This window comes from Ovis canadensis, chromosome 26, assembly GCF_042477335.2.
Source record: "Ovis canadensis isolate MfBH-ARS-UI-01 breed Bighorn chromosome 26, ARS-UI_OviCan_v2, whole genome shotgun sequence".
Classification (NCBI taxonomy): Eukaryota; Metazoa; Chordata; class Mammalia; order Artiodactyla; family Bovidae; genus Ovis; species Ovis canadensis.
Genome location: NC_091270.1, coordinates 50,472,568 through 50,490,912, shown reverse-complemented (window position 1 = coordinate 50,490,912; position 18,345 = coordinate 50,472,568). Strand labels below are relative to the sequence as shown.

The 18,345-nt window shown below is 38.5% G+C and overlaps 1 protein-coding gene across 1 annotated transcript in view; it reads right to left on the bottom strand.

The window, feature by feature from the left end:
• The window catches only part of ADAM18 (ADAM metallopeptidase domain 18), a 120,221-nt gene that overhangs the window by 96,582 nt on the left and 5,294 nt on the right, over positions 1-18,345 (bottom strand). Inside the window, exons 3-6 of the mRNA XM_069572949.1 lie at positions 11,653-11,708; positions 9,012-9,090; positions 6,158-6,234; positions 4,514-4,691 (exon numbers count right to left, since the gene is read on the bottom strand). Of these exons, the coding sequence (XP_069429050.1) occupies positions 4,514-4,691; positions 6,158-6,234; positions 9,012-9,090; positions 11,653-11,708 (390 nt within the window). The remainder of the gene's footprint in view (positions 1-4,513; positions 4,692-6,157; positions 6,235-9,011; positions 9,091-11,652; positions 11,709-18,345) is intronic.

The following is an 18,345-nucleotide window of genomic DNA, read 5'->3' as shown; positions in this document are numbered from 1 at the left end:
TTGATTGTGTCAAGTTCAGTTCAGTTCAGTTCAGTTCAGTTGCTCAGTCGTGTCCGACTCTTTGTGATCCCATGAATCACAGCACGCTAGGCCTCCCTGTCCATCACCAACTCCCGGAGTTCACTCAAACTCACGTCCATCAAGTCAGTGATGCCATCCAGCCATCTCATCCTCTGTTGTCCCTTTCTCCTCTTGCCCCCAATCCCTCCCAGCATCAGAGTCTTTTCCAATGAGTCAACTCTTCACACGAGGTGGCCAAAGTACTGGAGTTTCAGCTTTAGCATCATTCCCTCCAAAGAACTCCCAGGGCTGATCTCCTTCAGAATGGACTGGTTGGATCTCCTTGCAATCCAAGGGACTCTCAAGAGTCTTCTCCAACACCACAGTTCAAAAGCATCAATTCTTCGGTGCTCAGCCTTCTTCACAGTCCAACTCTCACATCCATACATGACCACAGGAAAAACCATAGCCTTGACTAGGCGGACCTTAGTCGGCAAAGTAATGTCTCTGCTTTTGAATATACTATCCAGGTTGGTCATAAATTTTATTCCAAGGAGTCAGTGTCTTTTAATTTCATGGCTGCAGTCACCATCTGCAGTGATTTTGGAGCCCCCAAAAATAATGTCTGACACTGTTTCCACTGTTTCCCCATCTATTTCCCATGAAGTGATGGGACCGGATGCCATGATCTTCATTTTCTGAATGTTGAGCTTTAAGCCAACTTTTTTACTCTCCACTTTCACTTTCATCAAGAGGCTTTTTAGTTCCTCTTCATTTTCTGCCATAAAGGTGTTGTCATCTGCATATCAGGTTATTGATATTTCTCCCAGCAATCTTGATTCCAGCTTGTGTTCCTTCCAGTCCAGAGTTTCTCATGATGTACTCTGCATATAAGTTAAATAAGCAGGGTGACAATATACAGCCTAGACGTACTCCTTTTCCAATTTAGAACCAGTCTGTTGTTCCATGTCCAGTTCTAACTATTGCTTCCTGACCTAGTCAGCTATAAATCATCAATTTATTACATCATTTAGTACTCTAATGGTAATTTTTACAAGAGATGTATATCTAACATGCTGAAATACCATTTCACACATGGATATTTTAAAAGACCTACAATTTCTTCCTTGACCCAAGTGCACTAAAATCTAAGTGTAAGGAGGGAACAAAGATGGCATCTGTCATAAAACAGCTTTTTGTTGTTGCAATTGTTTAGCCACTATGTCAGGTCTGACTCTGTGACCCCATGGACTACAGCCCACCAGTCTTCTCTGTCCATGGAATTCTCCAGGCAAGAATACTGGAGTGGGTTGCCGTTTCCTTCTCCAGGGGATCTCCCTGACCCAGAGCTCAAACTCGTGTCTCCTGCATTGGCAGGTGAAGTCTTTACCACTGAGCCACCAGGGAAGCCCCACAAAATAGCATAGCTTACTGTAAACAAACAAACAAACAAAGAAACTGGATTCAACTGGTAGAGCCTAGGTTTACATTTTCACAGGGAAGTAAACTGCATGCATCTTAAATGTGTATATACTGAGATGCTGATTTCTTTTCTTGGTGTTCAAAATTAACTTCAAAAATATTTTGTATTTTGGTTGCTCTTACTGTGCTTGTATAAAAATGTAAGCCACTGTTGACAACCATGGATTCTGAATTGCAGCCTGGTTGAATATAATCACAAATTATGTACACACCATAACCGATTTTCAGTATGTTTCTACACAGCAGATTTCATATTTTAATAACAGCATTTTTCCCCATTTTCCATTTCAAATTTATATTCTTATTTTCAAAATAATAAAACTGTGTCTTTAATACCTGTGTTTTAAAATGAACTTATAGTACCGTTCATCATAACGTCACATGTCATTTTCAGTAATTGAACTTCAAAATCCATTCATTTCAATGGGTTACTTTTATTCTCTTCTTTAAAATCTTTTGTTCAATGTTTTAAAAATATGTATTGAATGATAGAATATTCCCAAAATAGATCACAGATCTCTTGTAATTCTCCCTGGTGGTTACATCCTACAAACTTACAGTACATTTTCAAAACTAGGGTATTCACCTGGTACAATGTGTATGTGTATAGCTCTACATAATTTTCTCATGTGTATGTTTATATAACCACAACTCCAATCAAGATACAAAACTATTTTGTCACCACGAAGATGTCCTTTCTTGTACCTCTTTAAAGTCAATTGAGATTATACAGTCTGAGGAAGAGAAATAAATCAGAATGGATTTCAGAATGAACAGAACCTGTTCGTTTCCTGTGGGGCATTTTCAAGCAGACCAACATGTATACAATGGAGGTAATAGGGAGGAGACAGATAAAAGGGCAAAAAGGAGCTGCAAAGAACTAATGGCCATTTTTTAAGGAATCTCCACACTGTTCTCCATAGTGGCTGTACTAGTTTGCATTCCCACCAACAGTGTAGGAGGGTTCCCTTTTCTCCACACCCTCTCCAGCATTTATCGCTTGCAGATTTTTGGATCGCAGCCATTCTGACTGGTGTGAAGTGGTACCTCATTGTGGTTTTGATTTGCATTTCTCTAATAATGAGTGATGTTGAGCATCTTTTCATGTGTTTGTTAGCCATCCGTATGTCTTCTTTGGAGAAATGTCTATTTAGTTCTTTGGCCCATTTTTTGATTGGGCCGTTTATTTTTCTGGAATTGAGCTGCATAAGTTGCTTGTATATTTTTGAGATTAGTTGTTTGTCAGTTGCTTCATTTGCTATTATTTTCTTCCATTCAGAAGGCTGTCTTTTCACCTTGCTTATATTTTCCTTTGTTGTGCAGAAGCTTTTAATTTTAATTAGATCCCATTTGTTTATTTTTGCTTTTATTTCCAGAATTCTGGGAGGTGGATCATAGAGGATCCTGCTGTGATTTATGTCTGAGAGTGTTTTGCCTATGTTCTCCTCTAGGAGTTTTATAGTTTCTGGCCTTACATTTAGATCTTTAATCCATTTTGAGTTTATTTTTGTGTACAGTGTTAGAAAGTGATTTAGTTTCATTCTTTTACAAGTGGTTGACCAGTTTTCCCAGCACCACTTGGTAAAGAGATTGTCTTTACTCCATTGTATATTCTTGCCTCCTTTGTCAAAGATAAGGTGTCCATATGTGTGTGGATTTATCTCTGGGCTTTCTATTTTGTAGCAATCCCACTGCTGGGCATACACACTGAGGAAACCAGAATTGAAAGAGACACATGTACCCCAATGTTCATCGCAGCACTGTTTATAATAGCCAGGGCATGTCCATCAGCAGATGAATGGATAAGAAAGCTGTGGTACATATACACAATGGAGTATTACTCAGCCGTTAAAAAGAATTCATTTGAATCAGTTCTGATGAGATGGATGAAACTGGAGCCAATTATACAGAGTGAAGTAAGCCAGAAAGAAAAACACCAATACAGTATACTAACACATATATATGGAATTTAGGAAGATGGCAATGACAACCCTGTATGCAAGACAGGAAAAAAGACACAGATGTGTATAACAGACTTTTGGACTCAGAGGGAGAGGGGGAGGGTGGGATGATTTGGGAGAATGGGAATTCTAACATGTATACTATCATGTAAGAATTGAATCGCCAGTCCATGTCTGACGTAGGGTGCAGCATGCTTGGGGCTGGTGCATGGGGATGACCCAGAGAGATGTTGTGGGGAGGGAGGTGGGAGGGGGGTTCATGTTTGGGAACGCATGTAAGAATTAAAGATTTTAAAATTTAAAAAATAAAAAAATAATAAAATAATAAAAAAATAAAATTAAAAAAAAAAGAACTAATGGCCAAAATGTTCCTAAATCTCATGAAAAAATTAATTTAAATATCCAAGAAGCTTAATGGACTCCAAGTATGATAAACTCAAAAGGATCCAATCAAAGACACATCATAAGAAAACTGTCATAAGGCAAAGACAGAGACTCTTGAAAGAATCAACAAAGAAGGGACACATCGTGCAAAAGGAATCCTCAATAAGATGACTAACATCTGATTCTTCATCAGAGACTATGGAGTCCAAAAGGTAGTGAACTGAAATATCCAAAGTGATTAAAGAAAAACACCTGTCAACTAAGAATTCTATATTCAGCCCACAAATTAAAAGCTTAATAATATACAAATGATACAGTATTTTAGAAAGACATGTCCCAGTAGTGTGTAAACCTATATATCAAAATATTAAAAGCAATTTTACCAGGGAAGTGATAACTAGTATTTCTATATTCCTAATTTTATTCAATAATAAGCACTTTTGCTTGAATAAAAGTGAAAAACAGAAAATATTACATAAGACAACATACAACAACAAGCTTGAAATACATTATTGCATATTTCCATGTATTTTAGATGGAATATGGATGTTTTATATACCCATGTAGAAAAAAGATATCAAATGTTATATTGCTACTCAGCAGCTAAGTACCTCCTTTTCCTGATTAACATAATTCTATAGAAGTAATTTTATAGCGTGTCATGACATCAGAATTGTCTCAGTTACCTGTGAGCTTAAATGGATTGTATAGGACTGATCTTTCTGCCAAATATTGCTGTAATTTTCTGCCAACATTGGTTTATCTGTATGGTCATTTTTCACTTGATAAATTATGTGCTGAAATCTCGCTGAAGATTCCAAAGGCTCAATGCCATAGCTTATATTTTCAAACTGAAGGAATCCCCTGAATATTTAGAAAACAATGACATAAAAATACTGCAAATAATCCCATCATCCTGCAAATGATTCCATCAGATATATAATTCAAAATGCCATAAGAAATGAGCAACCATAGTGAGGAACATGTTTTAAAGTCACTCTCTTTTCCTACTTTTTTTTCAGCTACCACTAGTAACTGAGTAACCACATCTGCCTCAGTTTTTCTCATGTATTAAAGAACTAAGCAAACTGAGAAGTTGTTTTTTTTTTTTTTTTCCCCATATAGCAGTCACATTCATTCAAGGTGTAATAAGGCCATGCATGGGGTTGCAAAGAGTCGGACACGACTGAGCAACTGAATGGAACTGATTTGCTGGAAACCAAGGCATTTGTTGAGAATTCCCAAGAATAAAAAGTTCCTGTTCTTACAGAGGGACAGTGGATATATAGGGTGGAGGTCTAAAAAGGCTGATATGTAGGAAAGCCACATTCAGAAAATGTCAAGTTTCTGAGTCAACAAATTCTGGTCATCAGGAGATGAAAAGCAAAGGGAAGGTGGGAAGAATCTTTTTGCTCTTCTCTGGTCCTGTATCTTATAAATTGACCACCTTCTTCCTGCCACATCAATAATGAAAATCATCACCCCTGGCCTTTTACATCTGAGGTACCTTCTCAGCTAGTGTTCTTACATCTGATACAAAGCACACCTACACTGAGAATGTACAGCTTGTGCTTAGTTAAGTAACTATTTAATGTAATTTTCCATAACTATTCCAGACAGCTGATACAAAATACAACAATAACATCCAGGAAGATGTTCTAAAGGATTTGCGGGGTGGGTGTGTTTGAATTTTTTCTTTAATGCATCTGTCTCTTTCTCCTCAATATCTTGAACATATCTTCAGTTAGGATTCCCTTGAGTGATTTGACTTCAATGGTTACTGCAAAGGCCCATTTATTAATATTAAAAACTAAGGCCATCATGAAGAAAATGTTCTGATTAGAATTCTCCTTAAATATCCCAGATTTGTGTTTTGCAGCCACTAATTTTGTTTCAAAGTATATCCTAACTTTTCATGTATAAATAACCTCAAAGATTCTGTTGTGTGTTACTCGCTCAGTCATGTCTGACTCTTTGTGACCCCATGGATTGTACCTCACCAGACTCCTTTGTCCATGGAATTCTCCAGGCAAGAATACTAGAGTGGGTTGCCATTTCCTTCTCCAGGGAATCTTTCCAACCCAGGGACTGAACGTGGGTCTCCTGCACTGCAGGCAGATTCTTTACTTTTTGAGCCAACAGGGATGGGCTGTAACCCGCCAGGCTCCTCTCTCCATTGGATTTTTTCCAGCAAGAAAACTGGAGTGGGTTGTCATGCCCTCTTCCAGGGGATCTTCCTGACCTAGGGATCGAACCCACTTCTGTGTCTCTTGCATTGCAAGAAGAGTCTTTACCCACTGAGTTATGGGGAAGCCCCAAGATTCTGTTACCTGAGTCCAGAACAGATGCTGAGTGTCACGACTGAATTTGGGAAACCTGCAATGTATCCTTGATAATGACAATGCATCTGAAAAACAGTACAGTGAGGCCAATAAATAAATTATTTATGCATTAACTGTATTGGCAAATGTTATAAATATTCAAAACATTAAAAAAGTTGAAAGTAATACATTTGTGTATCATAAAGATTTATTAAAAGTGGTTTTCAACTTAAACTCTTCCACAAAATTGCAGAGGAATGTAAACTTCCAAACTCATTCTATGAGACCACCATAACCCTAATACCAAAACCTGACACAGATGTCACAAAAAAGGAAAACTACAGGCCAATATCACTGATGAACATAGATGCAAATATCCTTAACAAAATTCTAGCAATCAGAATCCAACAACACATTAGAAAGGTCATACATCATGACCAACTGGGCTTTATCCCAGGGATGCAAGGATTCTTCAGTATCCACAAATCAATCAATGTAATACACCACATTAACAAATTGAAAAATAAAAGCCATATGACTATCTCAATAGATGCAGAGAAAGCCTTTGACAAAATTCAACATCCATTTATGATAAAAACTCCCCAGAAAGCAGGAATAGAAGGAACATACCTCAACATAATAAAAGTTATATATGACAAACCCACAGCAAACATTATCCTCAGTGGTGAAAAACTGAAAGCATTTCCCCTAAAGTCAGAAACAAGACAAAGGTGCCCACTTTCACCACTACTATTCAACATAGTTTTGGAAGTTTTGGTCACAGCAATCAGAAAAGAAAAAGAAACAAAAGGAATCCAAATTGCAAAAGAAGAAGTAAAACTCTCACTGTTTGCAGATGACATGATCCTCTACATGGAAAACCCTAAAGACTACATCAGAAAATTACTAGAGCTAATCAATGAACATAGTAAAGTTGCAGGGTATAAAATCAACACACAGAAATCCCTTGCATTCCTATACACTAATAATGAGAAAATAGAAAGAGAAATTAAGGAAACAATTCCATTCACCATTGCAATGAAAAGAATAAAATACTTAAGAATATATCTACCTAAAGAAACAAAAGACCTATATATAGAAAACTGTAAAACACTGGTGAAGGAAATCGAAGAGGACACTAATAGATGGAGGAATATACCGTGTTCATGGATTGGAAGAATCAATATAGTGAAAATGAGTATACTACCCAAAGCAATCTATAGATTCAATGCAATCCTTATCAAGCTCCATTCTGTATATGTACCACAGCTTTCTTAGCCATTCGTCTACTGATGGACATCTAGGTTGCTTCCATGTCCTGGCTATTATAAATAGTGCTGTGATGAACATTGGGTTACAAGTGTCTCTTTCAATTCTGGTTTCCTTGGTGTGTATGCCCAGCAGTGGGATTTCTGGGTCATATGGCAGTTTTGGTATTTTTCACAGAGCTAGAACAAATAATTTCACAATTTATATGGAAATACAAAAACACTCAAATAGCCAAAGCAATCTTGAGAAAGAAGAATGGAACTGGAGGAATCAACCTGCCTGACTTCAGTCATCAAGACAGTACGGTACTGTCACAAAGACAGAAATATAGATCAATAGAACAAAATAGAAAGCTCAGAGATAAATCCATGCACCCAATCAAAAAATGGGCCAAAGAACTAAACAGACATTTCTCCAAAGACATACAGATGGCTAACAAACACATGAAAAGATGCTCACCGTCACTCATTATCAGACAAATGCAAATCAAAACCACAATGAGGTACCATTTCACACCAGTCAGAATGGCTGAGATCCAAAAGTCTACAAGCAATAAATGCTGGAGAGGGTATAGAGAAAAGGAAACCCTCTTACACTGTTGGTGGGAATGCAAACTAGTACAGCCACTATGGAGAACAGTGTGGAGATTCCTTAAAAAACTGGAAACAGAACTGCCTGATGACCCAGCAATCCCTCTGCTGGGCATACACACCGAGGAAACCAGAATTGAAAGAGACACTTGTAAGCCAATGTTCATCGCAGCACTGTTTATAATAGCCAGGACATGGAAGCAACCTAGATGTCCATCAGTAGACGAATGGCTATGAAAGCTGTGGTACATACAGAATGGAGTATTACTCAGCCATTAAAAAGAATACATTTGAATCAATTCTAACCAGGTGGATGAAACTGGAGCTGATTACTCAGAGTGAAGTAAGCCAGAAAGAAAAACACCAGTGCAGTATACTAGTGCATATATATGGAATTTAGAAAGATGTTAACGATAACCCTATATGCAAGACAGCAAGAGAGACACAGATTTATAGAACAGTCTTTTGGACTCTGTGGGAGAGGGCAAGGGTGGGATGATTTGGGAGGATGGCATTGAAACATGCATAATATCATATGTGAAACAAATCACCAGACCAGGTTCAATGCATGATACAGGATGCTCGGGTCTAGTGCACTGGGATGACCCAGAGGGATGGTATGGGGACGGAGGTGGGAGGGGGGTTCAGGATGGGGAACGTGTGTGTACACCTGTGACAGATTCCTGTTGCTGTATGGCAAAAGCAATACAATATTGTAAAGTGATTAGCCTCCAATTAAAATAAGTAAAATTATATTTAAAAAAATAAAAAATAAAAGTGGTTTTCAAGGAAAATAAGTTTTTGACACATTTCTTTATTTTATACCAATGAGGTGCCCAGACGTGTTCTCTGGATCTGGATTTCATCCCTATCATACATGGAATATGAAATAAAATATTTGTATGAAACTGCCAACATGGAACAAGCTTATCCCAATGGTAATGATAAGGCCACTTTAATAAGGAAATATGTGGTAATGAATGTCTACAACATCTGGGTCTTACCTTAAAATATGAAGACTCAGAATGCAAAGATCCAGTTTCATTATATGTATAAACCAAAAAGTTCTGGGATACAAATGAGCTAAGGAAAACAAAAACTAAAAGTGGTTGAGTCATGAATTTACTATGAACATAAACATTAAAATAATAAAAGTATGAGTAAAATATATAGGATTCATATAAGTGTATTCTTTAATTAGAGTCATTTTAGCATGCCATCACAGTGTAAATTCACTGACCTGGCATCTCAGAGAGTTTGGGCTTTCTTAACACCAGAATAGACTTTGAATCCTCCATATCAGATATTTGTGTGTGTGCCTACAAATGTCTTCATTCAACAATATTTGCTGAGTGCCAACAATCTGACAGGTTCAATTCAAGGCACTGGAGTACAGCAATATAGAAAAGACAAAACCACAGTCTTCTTCATAATGAGAGACACATACTGCTAGTATGTTGAAAGTGAAAGTAAAAGTGAAGTCACTCAGTCGTGTCCGAACCTGCGACACCACGGTCAGTAGCCTGCACCAGGCTCCTCCGTCTATGGGATTTTCTAGGCAAGAGTACAGGAGTGGGTTGCTATTTCCTTATTCAGGGAATCTTCCCGACCTAGGGATCAAACCTAGGTCTCCCACATTGTCGACAGAAGCTTTACCATCTGAGCCAAGTTAGGTGATAATAAATAAGGCCCGAAGGTTGGTTGCAAATGTAGACAGGATGGCAAGGAAAGGCTAAGTGATTTGACTACTGAAGACCTGAAAAACAAGCCACTTGGATCTGCACAGATCTAGGAGGAAATGCAAATATCCTGAGGCAGAGATAGGTTTTGTATCTATGAAGACCATCTAGAGGACAAAGTACCTGTGGTGAATTGTGGAGACAAGGCAAGAGACAATAGTAAGAGGTGGTGTCCTAGAAATGAGAAGCCACCACTGGGAGATTCTGAACAGGAAGAATGCAGGATCAGACCAACATTTTAATAGAATCAGATTGAACGTCCTGTTGAGAACCTACTGTAGGACGATAAGCACAAACAAAGTGATCAGCTAGGCTGCAATAGCTGGATGCTAGGCTATTATCCAGTAAAGACATGATGGTAGCTTGAACTAGGATTGTAGCAGTGATGGAAGTCTAATTGCTGAATGCATTTAAAAAAAATATTTATTTTTAATTGATTAGTGATTACTTTAAAATATTGGTTTGATTTCTGTTGAATGCATTTTGAATGTAGATCACATGGGATTTAGTAATCCACTGGATGTGGAGGAAAACAAAAGAAAAACATAAGATGTCAAGAGCGACTCTAACATTTTTGTTCTGAGAAACTGAAAAAGTAGACATGCCATTTACTAAAATCCCTGAGGAAAAGACAAATTTTGAAAAATGACCAGAAGTATATTTTAGGCACATTAAATATGAGAATCACAGCAAACTTTGGTTATCAAATAAGAAGTCAAATACACAAATGTGGCATTTGTTAAAGAGAAATAAAGTAAAGATATAATAAGTTTGGGAGTAATCAATACACCCATAGAAGCAGAAGAAAGAACCAGGTGATTGAGTATAGGTAGGGAAAAAAGGGGGACTGCAGAATAGCACCATGGAGTACTCCTAAGATGAGAGAGATAAGGTGGAATCAGAAAAACAAAAAAAAATCTGAGAAAGACTGAATACACTGATAAGAGACAAACCAAGAGACCTGCTGTGTCCTGGAAGCCAAATGAAGAAACTGTTAAAAGGAGGAGATGCTGCTCAGCTATACAAAATGCCACTGAATGATCAAGAAAAATGAAGAATAAAAAGTAACGGGCATTTAGAAACATGAGGATCATTGATGACCTTACCAAAGAATTTTTTTTAATGGAATGGTAGTGACCCTAAAGACCAACATGAGTTTAATGATCATGAGTTAGATGAGAATCATCATGAATTAAGTAAAGAAAATTTTCTCAGGCCTTACTCAACCACAAAAATACAGGCAGACAAAATACAGTTGTTAAAAGTACATATTTTCAAAGATGTAGGCAAAGAAGAGGCTATTTGAGTATATAAAATGTTGAAAAACACAGATTGAGACAGAAAACAGATTGCTTGTTTTCCAGAGTAGTGGCTGATAACAGACATTAAATGTGAAATGGTATGACAGGTCTAATGTGGAGAACGAAATGTTTTAAAACTGATTTATGGTTGAAAATTGTGATACTATATTAAACTTATAGTTATACACTTGAGAGTCTTATGATTATATGTATATACACATAATTTACCAAATAAAATTGTTAAAAATAAATACATATATAATTAAAACCTCCACACAAAGTATGCAACTAGTTCAATTTTCTGCCAATAACCACATGATATACACATGTTTGATTGTATACTGGATATACTTGATACATAACTTGCAGTTCTTGAGTCGTGGATTTAAATGCTTACTTATTTATGCATAGATTTATTTGAAACTAACAAGCTGGAAAATAAAAATTCAAAGTTCTCATAGACTTAATATTCAGGAACTAATGAATCCAAAACTGAAAAACTAATTAAACAACCTACATTTTGCTGCATTCTTAAATTTAAATAGTGTACAAAAACATTTTTTTAAAAAATAAGTTCTTAGCTTTAAGGGAAAATTATTTCTTACTGTTTTCTGAGATGCAGAGTGTATGGTTTGTTATCAATGGTAATGATATAAGTCACCTAAAATAAAGCAAATAAAGGTAATTAAGTAAATCAGAAATAAATAAAAGAGTATTTTTCACTAAAGTCAAAAAAGACTCACCCAATACATTTTTAAAAAGCATATACCCTTCAGAATATTTTGTTCTAACTAGCAGGAATTTTAAATTTTTAAATAAATTCAGGATGAGGGCGATAAATGTAGGGAATGGCTTTTGAAAACAAGAGATGAAAGCTATATTTTGAAGAAATATAACTTTACTATGTATTAATGCTAGATTCTACTGTTTATGTGTATAAAAAACATACTCATTTTTAGCCAAAATGAATGAGGCATGACTGTAGGCTTACATGCTACACCAAATACAATGAAACAGTAACATGTTTATAAATACATAAATACACACTCTCAAACACTAGAGCCGCTTTGCAATGCTTCACATATAAGCTAAAGACAGAGCTAAGAGAAGGAAGCAAGGGAAGGATGCTGCGGCTCCAGCAATACAAGCTGGGAGACTCCAGGGACTAAGCTATAATGGTCCTCATCACCTTGATGGGAAGGGGTCCAGGAGCAGATGTGCAGAGTACACAGTACGGCAGGCTGCTTTTAAGACATCGTCCGGAGGGTGAGAGAATGTCTAGCAAAACATGTTTTATGTGAAAGAACAATACAGGCACGAAATCCAATCTTTGTCCTTTAACAAATATGATCCTCAGAGGTACCTCCATCTACTGGGCCATATCCTATTGGTTGGAAGGAAGCCACAGGTTTTTCCCATACTCAGAGGTAGAGTTTCTTTAATGGTCTGAACACTAGATGGTAGGAATCACTTTGTGAATTTACGGTCTGTCCAACACCATGGGCAAAGAACTGAGGAGCTGAGGAATAAAACCCACAGCTCATATAGTGCTGGGAGACATTCAAGGTCTGACCAACCAGAGGAGAAGAATGTCACTGAACACGCTCACGCCATTCAGTAAAGATCACAGAAGGGTCAAATTTTAGTGTTAAGGAGAAACTAACCTAGAAACCCAGAAACTAGAGTCGGGGTTACTCGAGACATTCATCCTAAAGACATTGTGGTTTAGTCGCTCAGTTGTGTCTCATTCTTTACAACCCCATAGACTGTAGCCCGCTAGGCTTCTCTGTCCATGGGATTTCCCAGGCAAGAATACTAGAACAGTTTGTTATTTCCTTCTCAAGGGTATCTTCCTGACCCAGGTATTAAACCCGAGTCTCCTGCATTGCAAGCAGATTCTTCACCACTGAGCCACCAAGGAAGCCTCACCAAAGACATTACAAGCATATTTTCAATCTGGTTAGGTAACCAATAGGTAACCTAACTGCCTGCCACAACAAAGTATAATACATTTTAAAGGAAAATCACAAAGTTAAGCAATCAACCAAATGGAATTAGCAGTGTTAATCCAATCAAAAATAAATATACCCAGGAACATGAAATAAACCTGATGACTGGATAAGAGGCTCTGGTCTTATCTTCCTCCCACAGGTATATCAAATATAAGCTTTGCATGGGTCAATTGCCTCTGAGAAAAATCCAGGAAGTAGCAGAGTGGCTCCTCAATACTGGGTGACTGAGAAAATATCCACCACGCAAAAGGGCAGGAAAGGCTGAACACACACACCATAAAACCCAGCCCTGGCAAAATAGGCTCCAATAAGGAGAGAAGCCCCAATTTTCAGTATCTCCCTCAGCACCAAAAGGTTTGGACCAGGCATCCAGCAGCACAACTTTTTTTTTTTTTTTTTTAACTTTTTATTTTATACTGGAGTATAGCCAATTAGGGCTTCCCTGGTAGTTCAGATGGCAAAGAATCCGCCTGCTGTGCAGGAGACCCAGGTTTGATCCATGGGTCAAGAAGATCCTCTAGAAAAGGTAATGGCAATAAACTCTAGGATTCTTGCCTAGGAAATCCCATGGACAGAGAAGCCTGGCAGGCTACAGCCCATGGGGTTGCAAAGAGTCAGATGCAACAAGCAACAAAGCAGGCATAGCTGATTAACAATGTTGTGGTAGTTTCAGGTGCACATCAAAGGGAATCAACCTTATATATACATGTATCCATTCTCCTGCAAACTCACCTGCCATCCAGGTTGCCACAGAACATTAAGCAGAGTTCCATGTGCTATACAGTAGATCCTTGTTGGTTATCCATTTTAAATATAGCGGTGTGTACAGTCCATCCCAAACTCCCTAACTATCCCTTCCCCTCATCCTTATCCCTGTCCTTATCTCTCAGTCTGTGAGTCTCTTTCTGCTTTGCAAGTTCATTTGTATTGTTTCTTTTTAGATTCCACATATAAGGGGTGTCATACGATGTTTCTTCTCTGTCTGACTTACTTCTCTCAGTATGACAATCTCTAGGTCCACTCAGCAGCACAACTTTTAAGGCTGCCACCCAAGGGACTGGTTTCCAAGTAGCCTAGTTCAGACAGCCACTGGGACTTGGCATCCATGAGTCTCCCATTAAACAAAGAAGCAGATTTTTCATGTACCCATGAGCACATCTCATGGTTATTCCCAGGTGCATTATAGATGGAGCAGGCCAAAGCACCCAGCTCTCACTTTCTTCCTGGAAGGGGTTTGACTACTCACATTCTCAGTTGGAGCTTGAAGGTCCAGCTTCAAATCAGACTACACCTGTGCACTATTAGGGATACTGCCAGGATACTGCTATTAGGGATACCAGCCTGAAAGAGCTGGTGGGCGCTTCCCCTGACTACCCTCCCCCACTCTTTGCTCAATTCAACAAGAAAATCAAGTCTCCAGTTTCTTCCTAATAGGAGCTTCTCTATACAATGAGAATCTCATTTTTTTTTTAAATTGAAGTATACTGATGTCCCTGGTGGCTCAGCAGTAAAGAATCCACCTGCAATGCAGGAGATCCGAGGTTGATCCCTGGGTTGGGAAGATTCCCTGAAGAAGGAAATGGCAACCCGCTCCAGTATTCTTGCCTGGAGAATCCCATGGACAGAGGAGCCTACTGGTGGGCTAGTCCATGGGGTCACAAAGACTCAGACATGACTGAGTGACTCACACATACACTCACACATACTAATGTATAATATTATATGTTATGGATATATAATATAGCAATTCACAATTTTTAAAGTCTATATTCCATTTCTACTTAGAAAATATTGGCAATGCAACCTCAACTTTTAAGGCTGCCACCTGAACGTTTGGATCCCATATAACCCAAATCTGAAATCTGACAGGGTCAGTATTTATAGGTTCCCACTAGACCATTCAGGTATGACCTATATCAAATCCCTTATGATTATACAGTGGAAGTGAGAAATAGATTTAAGGGACTAGATCTGATAGATAGAGTGCCTGATGAACTATGGAAGGAGGTTCGTGACATTGTACAGGAGACAGGGATCAAGACCATCCCCATGGAAAAGAAATGCAAAAAAGCAAAATGGCTGTCTGGGGAGGCCTTACAAATAAGTGTGAAAAGAAGACAAGCGAAAAGCAAAGGAGAAAAGGAAAGATATAAGCATCTGAATGCAGAGTTCCAAAGAATAGCAAGGAGAGATAAGAAAGCCTTCTTCAGCAATCAATGCAAAGAAATAGAGGAAAAGAACAGAATGAGAAAGACTAGAGATCTCTTCAAGAAAATTAGAGATACCAAGGGAACACTTCATGCAAAGATGGGCATAATAAAGGACAGAAATGGTATGGACCTAACAGAAGCATAAGACATTAAGAAGAGATGGCAAGAATACACAGAAGAACTGTACAAAAAAGATCTTCACAACCCAGATAATAATGATGGTATGTTCACTCACCTAGAGACAGACATCCTGGAATGTGAAGTCAAGTGGGCCTTAGGAAACATCACTATGAACAAAGCTAGTGGCAGTGATGGAATTCCAGTTGAGCTATTTCAAATGCTAGAAGATGATGCTGTGAAAGTACTGCACTCAATATGCCAGCAAATTTGGAAAGCTCAGCAGTCACCACAGGACTAGGAAAGGTCCATTTTCATTCCAATTCCAAAGAAAGCCAATGCCAAAGAATGCTCAAACTACCACACAATTGCACTCATCTCACATGCTAGTAAAGCAATGCTCAAAATTCTCCAAGCCAGGCTTCAGCAATATGGGAATGGTGAACTTCCTGATGTTCAAGCTGGTTTTAGAAAAGGCAGAGGAACCAGAGATCAAATTGCGAACTTCCGCTGGATCATCAAAAAAGCAAGAGAGTTCCAGAAAAATATCTATTTCTGCTTTATTGACTATGCCAAAGCCTTTGACTGTGTGGATCACAATAAACTGTGGAAAATTCTGAAAGTGATGGGAATACCAGACCACCTGATCTGCCTCTTGAGAAACCTATATGCAGGTCAGGAAGCAACAGTTAGAACTGGACATGGAACTTAAGACTGATTCCAAATAGGAAAAGGAGTACATCAAGGCTGTAAATCGTCACCCTGCTTATTTAACTTATACACAGAGTATATCATGAGAAACGCTGGGCTGGAAGAAACACAAGCTGGAATCAATCAGTTGCTGGGAGAAATCTCAATAACCTCAGATATGCAGATGACATCACCCTTATGGCAGAAAGTGAAGAGGAACTAAAAAGCCTCTTGATGAAAGTGAAAGAGGAGAGTGAAAAAGTTGGCTTAAAGCTCAACATTCAGAAAATGAAGATCATGGCATCTGGTCCCATCACTTCATGGGAAATGATGGGGAAACAGTGGAAACAGTGTCAGACTTGATTTTGGGGGGCTCCAAAACCACTGCAGGTGGTGATTGTAGCCATGAAATTAAAAGACACTTACTCCTTGGAAGAAAAGTTATGACCAACCTAGATAGCATATTCAAAAGCAGAGACATTACTTTACCAGCAAATATCCATCTAGTCAAGGCTATGGTTTTTCCAGTAGTCATGTATGTATGTGAGAGTTGGACTGTGAAGAAAGCTGAGTGTTGAAGTACTGATGCTTTTGAACTGTGGTGTTGGATAAGACTGTTGAGAGTTCCTTGGACTGCAAGGAGATCCAGCCAGTCCACTCTAAAGGAGATCAGCCCTGGGGTGTTCTTTGGAAGGAATGATGCTAAAGCTGAAACTCCAGTACTTTGGCTACCTCATGTGAAGAGTTGACTCATTGGAAAAGACTCTGATGCTGGGAAGGATTGGGGTCAGGAGGAAAAGGGGATGACAGAGGATGAGACGGCTGGATGGCATCACTGACTCGATGGATGCGAGTCTGTGTGAACTCCGGGAGATGGTGATGGACAGGGAGGCCTGGCGTGCTGTGATTCATGGGGTCACAAAGAGTTGGACATGACTGAACGACTGAACTGACTGACTGAGAATCTTCTTAAGAGAAGATGTTTATACAGAAATGCAAGCACATCCCAGGATTATTTTCCTGGGCTCAAGGCAGATGGAACAGGAAAAAACATAAAAGTCCCAAGTTCTCTGTGAAAAGGATTTGAGTACATACTTCCCAGGCTGCTGCCTGGGGGCTGAGCTTCTAAATAACTTGTACTTGGCAACTGACTGGGTACATAAAGAGTTGTCATCTGGGAACTTGGACAGATGTGAAGGCATTCCCTGTGCTTTCTTGCTCTGATTCATTCCAATGATCATTATAAAACTAACTCCAATTCTCCCTCAATGGAATTTGTCCACACATATTGCCCCACTTTATACAGAGGCACTGGAAGAAAGGCTAGGAAATCACCTAGTTACAGGAGCTTCCCTTAAACAGAGAAAACAAAAGGGGTGAAAGAAGTAACATTGTGTCTGCAGATGACATGATCACATGTACAAAAATTCCTAAAGACGATGCCAAAAAGCTATCAGAATACATGAACTCAGAAAAGTTTTAAGACATAAGGCCAAAATACAAAAATAAGTGTTGTTTATATACACTTAACAATGGCACCCCACTCCAGTACTCTTGCCTGGAAAATCCCATGGATGGACGAGCCTGGTAGGCTGCAGTCCATGGTGTTGCAAAGAGTCGGACACGACTAAGCGACTTCTTTCACTTTTCACTTTTATGCATTGGAGAAGGAAATGGCAACACACTCCAGTGTTCTTGCCTGGAGAATCCCAGGGACAGCGAAGCCTGGTGGGTGGCCATCTCTGGGGTCTCACAGGGTCGGACACGACTGAAGTGACTTGGCAGCAGCAACAATGAACTACTAGAAAGAAAAATAGGAAACCAATCCCATTTGCAATAAGCACAAAAGAATAAAAGGAGATGAAAAATGTACACACTGAACACTAAAAAGCAATCATGAATAAAATTAGAGAAGAAACAGATAATCTATGTCTATGAGTTGAAGGAAATAATACTTTTCCATACCACTCAAAGTGATTTATAGAGTCAATGCATCCTTATGAAAATTCCAATGTCATTTTTCACAGAAATAGAGAAAACAATCCTAAAACAGAACATTAATAGCTATAACAATCTTGAAAAAGAAAAGCAAAGCCAGAGACATCACACTCTGTGATTTCAAACAATATTACAAGACTATAGTAAGACTCATCAAAAAAAAAAAAAAAGAATAGAAAGAGGGCGCAAATTAATAAAATCAGAAATGAAAAAGAAATGAAAACTGACATCACAGAAATATAGATGACCATAAGTTAGAACTGGACATGGA